The sequence below is a fragment of the Oncorhynchus mykiss genome, chromosome 6, assembly GCF_013265735.2.
Source record: "Oncorhynchus mykiss isolate Arlee chromosome 6, USDA_OmykA_1.1, whole genome shotgun sequence".
Classification (NCBI taxonomy): domain Eukaryota; kingdom Metazoa; phylum Chordata; class Actinopteri; order Salmoniformes; family Salmonidae; genus Oncorhynchus; species Oncorhynchus mykiss.
In genome coordinates this window covers 19,832,849-19,843,852 of record NC_048570.1, presented here as the reverse complement: position 1 = coordinate 19,843,852, position 11,004 = coordinate 19,832,849, and the positions used below count along the sequence as shown (strand labels likewise).

At 39.9% G+C, this 11,004-nt stretch overlaps 1 protein-coding gene across 1 annotated transcript; it reads right to left on the bottom strand.

Moving 5' to 3' along the window:
• Positions 1-118: 118 nt before the first annotated feature.
• On the bottom strand, positions 119-4,949 carry klf9 (Kruppel-like factor 9). Its single transcript, XM_021605490.2, has 2 exons — positions 3,820-4,949; positions 119-1,305 (listed from the first exon to the last, which is right to left on the bottom strand). Exons 1-2 carry the CDS (start codon positions 4,259-4,261, stop codon positions 1,028-1,030), a joined length of 720 nt encoding a protein of 239 aa, XP_021461165.1. The 5' UTR covers positions 4,262-4,949; the 3' UTR covers positions 119-1,027.
• Positions 4,950-11,004: the final 6,055 nt, after the last annotated feature.

Sequence of the window (11,004 nt, the reverse complement as noted above, 5' to 3'; positions counted from 1 at the left end):
ATATTTAGCTACATTAAAAAATGCATATGGGGGAAAAAGAATGGATGAAATTTGGCCTACAAAATGATGACACCATCTTGGCTCCCTATAAAATGACGCAACTTCACATAGATCATACTGATGTACAAAGAATTGTTTTAATGTTAAAAATATCTGACATAATTAACTACACAGGTATTTACAGTGAGCAATACTATCATAAATTAGTTATCCACAGGTTGACAGATGGAGCTTCAGACTTTCAGAAAATTAGAACAACTTCAAAACGTCCAAGAATGCTGAGTGAGCATGAATTCAATCTGAAAGGCACAAAGTATTACACAATCCCCTATACAAATACAAAAATAATGTACAAAGTTCAAAAAATGTTGCAATACTGCAAATGTTGTAATAGTAATCTAAGCTGCAACACACAACTTTACATTCTATTTGGATAGTTTCAGTTGGCAATTTGACACCTATCTCAGTTGTACGAGTAACCCGTCTGTGACTTGGAACACAAATTTCACTGCACTGCTTTGTGTTATAACATAACCATAATTTAGGCAATTCATTATCAACTACTAGCACACACACACACAACTACCAAGGTGATTTATACCATTACATCATGGAGCACTTTAATACATAAGGCCTCTCATTGTCTGGTAGTGTAAAAACAAAATAAATGTCAAAATAAAAAAATATGACATACTTCACATATATTATTACATTGCTACTTGATGTACAGTATTCCTTGTAGAACGAGTAAATTAAATATTAAGCGAAAAGGTGAATGGTTCTACGATTTATACCGCTTTTCTCATTCCAGTGATTATATTGCTCACACCACTAGAGGTCCCTAGAGACCAGTTATTACCAAACAAAACAAACAGGGCACTGTTCAATAGGGCACTGGGCCCACAGTAGATAAAACATTTTCATAACATTTTGCCCCCCAAAAAAGTGTGTTTGTTTATTGGGTAAATAAAGTAACTAGCCTACTTTCACCTCCCTGTAGTGTATTTTGGTTGTGCGTGTGTGTGTCTCACACCTCAGTAGGGCTCTGGTCTCCAGAGTCGCAGGAGGAGAAGGAGGCGGAGGAGCGGCTTCTTCTGACTGTGGGGCCCTGAAGCATGCTGGGGTGAAAGCCTGCGTGGCGGCGGGCGTGTTTGGTCAGATGATCACTCCTCATGAAACACTTGTCACATAGCGGGCAGGTGAAGCGCTTCTCCCCTGTATGTGTTCGGTAGTGGCGTGTCAACTCGTCTGAACGCGAAAACCTCTTAGTGCAGTCTGGCCAGGTACACTGGAATGGCCTCTCACCTGGAGAATCATAGCCACCAAGAGGACAAAGATAAGGAAGAGGGAATAAGTGGAGTCATTCTGAGGAGTTCTCAATGACAGAATAAAGGTCAACATTTTTCATAATAAATCAAATTGGCTAACATTCCATCTCTACAGGTGTGCAATTGAGTGAAAATTCAGGTTATGAGACATTACTTACCATTAAGCACTTAAGAGCTGTTATAATATTGAATTCTTATAACAAGGCTATATAACAATAATATGTTCTCTATGTATCAACATTTATACGAAATTATAGATATGTCAGGAACATTATAAGATTTGTATAAAATTATCTTAAGGGGATTCTACATGCTCATTATTATACCGACTGATCAATAGCATCTGTACTACAAATAGGCCTAATTCATTCAAGTGTTGAATTCCTTCATGACCAGGTAGCCTGTCTAGAAACAAAAATATGAGTGTAGTGAAATATGTGATGTAAGAGGAAGGGGTGTTGCATGGTTACCAAGGACAATATGTGGGCTTGAGTGGGTTTATTACAATAATATATCCAGGCTACACATTAAACATAGGTAACAGGTCCTTAACACTTGGTTGAAGTGGTGCGCTATAGACAGGCTGGTTGATTAGCAACAAAACTGACGTGTGCGCAACTATGGGGCAAAACAGACAGGGTTTACTTAGACCGTTGACAACATGCAAACTATATTTCTTCTCCAAATGTGTATTGAAAACATAAATACATTTGAACAATGAGTACCTGTTGCCTCTATTACATTGCTACAGTTGTTGGTATTATCTATATAGTCACTTTACTCCTACCTACATGCACATATTACCGCAATTACCTCGACTAAACTGTACCTCTGCACATTGACTCGGTACTGGTACCCCTTGTATATATCCTCGTTATTGTGTTACTATTTTTCCTTTAGTTTATTTAGCACATTTTTCTTACTTACTTTTTTAAAACTCTGCAAGTAACGTTTAGCATTTCAAGGTAAGGTTGTTGTATTCGGCGCATGTGACAAATACAATTTATATTAATATGAAAATAAATAAAATGTACAAATGAAATGCTAGCTAGCTAGTCAAAACACCTCAAAACAAGATACGGTATCAATAACAAGATACAAAGAGCTGAAACGAGCCACCTACGATTCCGCAGGACAGCTTCTTGTCATTGTTGCTAGCTATCGGACCATTCACAATCATAACAACGCACGTCTTCCGGACACATCCATGAGCGCGCATTTATTTTTGTGACGTCGACCAACCCGTCTATAATGATGCGTTCACAATATAGTCGGAACTCAGAAATTCCCGACTTGTAAATGGTTGAATGCGGCACGTATAGAACTACAACCAATTAGCAAGTCAGAAATCTCAGAGTTTCCTAATTCTGACTAGCACGTGAACAAGACCTATGCAGCCTAGTAGAAGTTTGAATAGAGTACCACGGTATGAGTCATAATACCCATAAAACCTAGCAGTAAAACATGGAAATGGTTCCAATCGTTTTTCCACCATTCATCTTTCCCATAGGGGATTTTAGAAACACTTAAAATAAGGGCTGTGTTTCGTGTTGGCTTACGTTACATTTCGATAACAGTGTAAATCTCTCTAGGACAAGGTGACTTTAATCAATATATTCAGCTCTATTTATTTACTGTCATATTCAAAAATGCAAATTAGCATCAAAGTAAACATGCAAGACTACAAGTCCCTGAAAGTCCCAAAACCACTAGGTTTTATGGGTATTATAACACCTCCACTCTATGTGCCTATCTACATGTCTAGGAAGTCAGTTTCTGTACTACTATGCACACTGTTCTCATTTCTTGCTCAACAATTTGTGTCAACCATTGTGAGAGATTGAGGACTCATCTTTGTATCTGTGCCATTATAGCATCTGTGACAACATGCACAGCTCCATTGAGGCAATCTCCATTTTGAAGTAGTACATGTTGTTCTTCATGATTGGCTGATCCCTCCTGACGACCTGTTTGGACATGACTCCAACAGGGTCATCCGGAGGGATCAGCCAATGAAGTCGGAAGTCCCACCCAGTTGGTTAAAGTGGTGGAAGCCCTCAATTGCGCTGCCAATGCTAATACTGCCTTTTGGTCACTAGAGGCCTCTATGATTCTCTATGGTGTCAACAAGAATCACGCCGCCCTTTGCGCACACACCTCTCTGCCCATGGACACACCTCCGCATTAAAAACACACAGGAAGACGGTTCATGTATAAGATGAGTTATGTACAACACGCAGACATACTTCAGCGCTAGGCACGATGGTTATCTAGATTCTAGAATACACTAAATCGAATTGTCTTTAGTACAAACTATGAGAGACATATAATTTTGCAATGTTCTACTGAAAAACTGACTGGTCAAAGTTATGTTCTCAATAATCTCTGCGCCAATGTGGGCATACAGAGCTAGGCTATATACCAGTATATACTATCTAGTTTACTTCTATGTATGTATGTATCTATGTAGCCTAACCTTTACAACACTTACCAGTGTGCACTCTAAGGTGGGCTTTAAGGTGGGAAGACTTGCCATACATCTTCCCACAGCCGCTGAACGGGCAACAATGTCTCTTCTCTGAGGACACATGCACAATCACAGCCTTCTTGTTCCGTGACTTCTTTTCTGTCGAGGTATGTTGCGCCCTTGCAGTGTCCCCGCTCACCCTGTGACCGCACAGGGATCCGTTAACCATGCTGTTGGCATCACTTTGGCCCAGACATCTACTACCCCCACCACATGTCTCACTGCGTGTTATCTGGTTACATTTGTTCAGGTCGAGCAAAATCATCGCCACCATTAACAAAGTCCTGTTTTCTTGGTTCTCTTTCGACATGTCTTCTTTCGGTTTGGCATCGGGACAGCGGTCCTCCGGTGGCCGGCGGTTAGCGATGGAGACTAAACACTCAGCAGCGAGATCAACCTCCGACATTGCCGAAGCCTTTATTTATTTAACCGGTGACAAAAATATGTTCCCTTAAACGGATGCTGATATTTTCGCCTTTGATAAATGGACTCTCCTTGTAATTTATCAGGTGGGTTATCTTCACACCACAGGGATTTTAGGAAACATGTGGTTTTCAGTTTCACATGTGTCGTCTTTGTGTCTCAAAATAATACTATTTTACAGAAACGGATCAAATAAACGCTCTTTGGTAACTAGGCTACTAACTAGATAATTATCTTGATGTTTGATTTACTGCTCTGTAGCCTGTAAATAATAAATACGGTCCTGGAATAGTGTTGTAGGTTCTGCTGTCTTCTTTCTCTCCCCGCAAATGCGTCAACTTGTCCTATTTTACAGTATGAAGCTGTTCCCAACTCCAAGAAACAAATTCGCGGAATCCCAGGGTGTCATAATAAAACAGGGCTGCAATTGGCTACGAGTAAAGGTGACGTATTTTTTGTACACACAACTTGGAATAGCTCGTTCATATTCATTGATGGAAGGGATGGTTGGCCAATCACTGGATGAACAATATGAAAAGGGGGACTGTTTCTGTCATGCCACACATCATTGTTGACCAGACTGCGCGAGTGTTCTTTTTCAAGGGTTAAGGCAAGGCGCATTGCAACACAATTCCTCTAGCTCATTTCCGTAACACATTTCTCCAGCACCTAACACGTCTCTTTGAGAAAAACGATTATTTTTTCCCCTTAAATGTAAGTGTGTTTCTCTCCAGCGTAGCCTATAGCCAAACATGACAATTAAAAATTTACATTTATTTCGGAATATCCAGCGCTCAAGATGCAAGGACTGACTAGATCCATGGCGTCGACATAGTTCTGACCCTGTTTTATGCTAAACTCATGAAGCATTTATGGATTACATTCTTCAAGAATCAATGGGAAAATATAAAGAATTATAAATACTGTAGCGAATTCGAGGTGTAGCCCCAATTAGGACTTGATTGGTCCCGCTACTGTCAAGCCAACACCTTAACTGTTACACCAAGAGGCCCGAACCTCTTGACGAGGTCACTAGGTGTTGTGTTAAAGTCACTACAATACCATTGAACAGCTTCCCAAATCCCGAACTGTAGTCTACTTTGAACTTTTGGGGTTATTTTCTTAGCTCAGGGTTATACACTGAGTGTACAAAACATTTGGAACACATTCACTTTCCATGAGAGACTGATCCCTTATAGCAAAAGGAGGTGCAATTCAATATTAGGAAGATGTACCTAATGTTTTGTTCACTCAGCGTATAGCCTAATAATCATTATATTTTATCTACTAACCTTGCATAGCCTATTATAACCACAGCGTGTCTCCATGATGTTTCAGTGGTTTGTCATTTTACTCTCAAGGGAACTCACTAATTTAAAACAATGTTGCTCTACTTGAGTTTCTGATAATACATTTCTCTGTTACAACTATGGCATACCCATCTGCAAATGCATACATAGCCTGAAGTCCAGGTCCTGAGAGGTAGGAGAAATCAGCCAATGAGGCTGCTTGTAACAAGAGCCTCTCCAAATGTAAACCCCTTTCTCCGAGCTCACCAGGACACAGTTCGAAGAAAAAATAAACAGTGTTGCCACTTGTCAGGAGAGAATATGTTGCTACAATCCCCACCGTGATAGCCACGTGCCTGGTTTAATTTGGCTTGAGGCTTATTCAATTCTACCCCAACCCGGTTAGACTATGCCTAGGACCTAGCCTAATATCAGAATTAAATTATAGCCCCCCCCCCCCCAACACACCCATGTCTGGTGGCCTAGTATAGCCTATAACAGGATATAGGCTATACGAGTGTGGGAAGACGTCGTGACCATAGGCTATCGCCTGAATCTACAGTCTGCACTGGAATTCTCCATTGCCCATAAACACGTCATTGGATGTCTGTTATTGCTACACCCCTTACCGACAGCATATCACGTTGGTACGCTCTAACATGTTATTCTAACCAACACCGCCTCCCTGTGTGTGTCCACGTGCGACTGTAGAACAGAATGTTCTCTTCCGTGAACTGAGTATGAACTCGTGCGCCATTGCAGTTAAGAGGGCCAAGTTCCTCGAAGATTAGGCTACAGCTATAGAGCTCCCCAGTTTGTAGTCCTAATACCCAGAAAAAACGTATCTGGTTCGTTCAGTCATCCTTATAGGAAAATTAATGGGGAAAGAATAGGGTTATGGAATAGGCTAAACACCGAAAATACGGTCTCAGTAGATCTTATACGTTTTTGTTGTACGACATAATAGCAGTCAATTAACATGACCTTTATGAATTATGAAGCCTTTTTGTTTTTTATCATTACATCAATTATTCAAAATGTACAAAAAAGTGACGTTAGTTGATGAATATTGTCTCATTTAACAAAACGTATAAGATCTCATAAACCTCCCGTGTTTACCACATACCTTATTTTCGTCGATTATCAAAAACGCCATTGATTTTCCTCATAGGCTTTGGTCAACGAACCATTGCAGAGTTAGTGCCTACAAAAATACGCCATTACTATTTCTCTCTATTGGCATGCATCTTTGTTTTCATACAGGCCTATCTGCAATCTATAGTAGTTGTCCCAGATAGCCTACGTTCCAAACAAACATATAGTAATGCGTTTTCACACAATTCTTACATTTTAGTAATTTAGCAGACGATCTTATCCAGAGCGATTTAGAGTTGTGAGTGCATATATTTTCGTACTGTTTTAAGCTATAGTTTGTATCAGAGTTCGGCAATTTGTTACATTGTATTTTTCACATTTTGTTTTTAAATTGGTTTCACGTTGCCAAATGTCAAACGAACTAAAATGCCCAAACAAAAACATGTTTCCATGCAAGTCATTTGTTTATTGGACAAAAATACTCACCTTAAATCCATTTTTGATTATCATAAAGCATCACTTGTCTCCCAATCTTCATATTGCTTTCGCTTTGGTCTTCCAACAGCATGCGCCAGGAAAGAGCGCAATAGCCGCTTTAACTGCGACATTAATAGGCTATATTCAGTAGCCTATATCCCTAATCTGCATTACATGCGCTCACAAATGCCCTGCTACTCACGAAATGTTTCAGAGATTTCAAGTTATGATGCTGCATGGATTTCATCAAATGCTCGCAGTCAAACAACCAATAATAATGCACGACTAGCGTTCTTTTTCTGTTTGACCCAGACTGCGTTCTCAACTGCAGCTGTTGTTCGAATTGAATTGGGCCGAGATCACACTTTTTGAGCGAACCATGGTGCATTGGTTAGTGCGCTCCCAAGTGTGGATAGAGTATTCACACCAGTTCAAAGGGGGTACACTCACCAGAGTTAGGAAAACCCTTTTGGCAATACTAATATATATAATAATATAGATTCTTCCTAGAGTTGGCCGTCAAACTGAGCAATCGGGGGAGAAGGGCCTTGGTCAGGGAGGTGACCAAGAACCCGATGGTCACTTTGACAGAGCTCCAGAATTCCTCTGTGGAGATGGGAGCACATTCCAGAAGGACAACCATCTCTGCAGCACTCCACTTGGAGTTTGCCAAAAGGCACCTAAAGATTCTCAGACCATGAGAAACAATATTCTTTGGTCTGATTGAAATCAAAATTTAACTCTTTGGCCTGAATGCCAAGCTTCACGTATGGAGGAAACATGGCACCATCAGTGAAGCATGGGGGTGGTAGCATCATGTTGTGGGGATGTTTTCAGTGGCAGGGACTAGGAGACTAGTCAGGAACGAGAGAAAGATGAACGGAGCAAAGTACAGAGATATCCTTGAAGAAAACCTGCTCCAGAGTGCTCAGAACCTCAGACTGGGCCGAAGGTTCACCTTCCAACAGGACAACAACCCTACACACACAGCCAAGACAACACAGGAGTGGCTTCGGAACAAGTCTCTGAATGTCCTTGAGTGGCTAAGCCAGAGCCTGGACTTGAACCGGATGGAACATCTCTGGAGAGACCTGAAAATAGCTGTGAAGAAATGCTCCCCATACAGAGCTTGAGAGGATCTGCAGAGAAGAATAGGAGAAACTCTCAAAATACAGGTGTGTCAAGCTTGTAGCGTCATACCCAAGAAGACCCGAGGCGGTAATCACTGCCCAAGGTGCTTCAACAAAGTACTGAGTAAAGGGTCTGAATACTTATGTAAATGTGATATTTCAGTTTTATTTTTTTTATAAATTTACAACAATGGAAAAAAAAATTTTTGGCTTTGTCATTATGGGCTATTTATTGTGTGTAGATTGATGAGGGGAAAAACAACAATTTAATCAATTTTAGAATAAGGCTGTAATGTAAGAAAATGTTGAAAAAGTCTGAACACTTTCCGAATGCACTGTATATATTTTATTTTATGTTTGTTGCTTGTTTTGCATGTTATTTTGGCATTAATACTTGTCACATATCAGTTTGCAAACAATGTTAAAAAAAAAAAAAAACATTGAGTTAATAAGCCACATTACAAACAGTCTCTTTTTTGCTTTCTTGAGTAAGGCAGCTTCAAAATGCAGCTGTTTTAGCCTAGCTCAGTGCTTTCTGTGGTGGAAGGGCAGCCATCGGAAAATACAGAGCGTAGGGGTTGGTAATCTTCTCTAGTTGCGCCGTGATTGGCTCAGTGTTCTGTCACTCATGGGGACACTACATCACCGCAAAATCTACAGGGAGAGCTAGAAAGTTCATGCCCCCTTGGGCGCTACCATAGATGTACATTAGAAGTGCCCATCCAAGAAGGCTCAAGGTCATTGGCCATAAATAAAATGACGTCAAATCAAGTCTACTGTAGCTTTGATTGGACTGATCATGTCAACAACATACTTTCAAAATGGGAGGTACTTGTTAAAAAAAAAACACAAGCGGAAGAAAAATCACAGATACTCTTCATGAATTAGTTCCTCTGGTTGATTAGCCAATCAGGAACAGGCATTTTCCTTCTAGACAAGCAGTTGTCCTTATGAAACACGTCGACAATCTACTGGCAAATCATTTTTAATCCTTGTCATATGAAGAGAAATAATGAAGAGAAATTATAGATAAAACTTGTCGGTGCTCATCGGACATTGGACATAAACATTACACAACAAGTTGGAAATCGCAAATTCAACAATGAGTGGTTTGGAAGGAATCAGTGGCTAACTGCAAGCGTTGCAAAGCAATCACTATTTTGCTTCCCCTGCTATTCGGTGGAGAGGGTGTGTGGTCCTAGTCTGGTTTTAAGGGTCTCTTTTTCAAGCTTAAAAGGAAAAAGGAAAAACATTCACATGCGGCAGAATGGGCCAGAAAAGGTTGGATACATTGGCCATGCTAACAATCCAACATGACTTCTGCCGTGTTCAAAACAACTGGAAACTCAGAACTAAGAAATCTCAGACTCCAGTAAGTTTAAGACAACTGGGAACTCGGAAAAAAACAAGCTCAGACTGGGAAAATACATTTTGAATGGTCATCCAACTCGGAATTCCAAGTCGGGAACTCTGGCCTCTTTCTAGAGCTCTGACCTGAAGATCGCTGACGTCATAATTCAACCTTGCTTTTTTCAGTTTCCAGATGTCTTGAAAGCACCATACATACAGAGAATGCAAGACTTTGTTGACAAAGTTTTATGAAAAAAAATGCCCACAAGAAGGACCACTTCGCCACCTTCTTGTTCAAGTGAGCACAGCACAACAAGGTGAGTCCAAAAATGTCTTATGTGCTGCTGCATAATTTGTGGATTTTTTTAAATGTTTGTTTTATTTAACTAGGCAAGTCAGTTAAAACTTTTTAGGGATCAAATCCCTTTAGTGGGATCGATTTGACAACCTCCGGTGAAATGGCAGAGCGCCAAATTCAAATTAAATTACTATAAATATTTAACTTTCATTAAATCACAAGTGTAATAACTAAAAATAAAGCTTAACTTCTTGTTAATCCAGCCACCATATCAGATTTCAAAAAGGCTTTACGGCGAAAGCAAACCATGCGATTATCTAAGGACAGCACCCCGCATACAAATGCATGACAAAACATTTTCAACCAGGGAGGTGCGACACTAAAGTCAGAAATAACGATATAATTCATGCCTTACCTTTGAAGATCTTCTTCTGTTGGCACTCCAATATGTCCCAGAAACATCACAAATGGTCATTTCGTTCGATAAATATCCCCAAAATGTCAATTTATTTGGTGCGTTTGATTCAGAAAATACACCGGTTCCAACTCGCCCAACATGACTACAAAGTATCTAATCAGTTACCTGTAAACTTGGTCCAAACATTTCAAACAACTTTCCAAATCCAACTTTAGGTATTTTAAACGTAAATAATCAATACAATTTAAGACAGTGTTCAATAGCGGATAAAATGAAAGTGGAGCGAGTTCCAGGTCGCTCGCACCAAACATAAAAGTACACTTGGCTTGACATTCAGAAAGGAAAGGGCTACTTCTTTATTTCTCAAAGGAAAAACATCAACCAATTTCTAAAGACTGTTGACATCTAGTGGAAGCCATAGAAACTGCAAACAGGTGCCTCATAAATCTAGTTCCCCATAGAAAATCAATTGAAAACACAGTGATGTCAACATTTCTTTTTCCTGGATGGTTTGTCCTCTGGGTTTCGCCTGTCAAATAAGTTCTGTTATACTCACATACATAATTTTAACGGTTTTAGAAACTTTAGAGAGTTTTCTATCTCAATCTACAAATGATATGCATATCCTAGCTTTTGGGCCTGAGAAAAAGGCAGTTTACTTTGGGCACG

Bases quoted from the DNA above. Each gene is read 5' to 3' on its own strand.
- klf9 (XM_021605490.2), bottom strand. From the start codon at position 4,261: ATGTCGGAGGTTGATCTCGCTGCTGAGTGTTTAGTCTCCATCGCTAAC. The intron at 1,306-3,819 runs GTAAGTGTTGTA...ATGATTCTCCAG, and splicing joins CCACCTTAGAGTGCACACTG to GTGAGAGGCCATTCCAGTGT.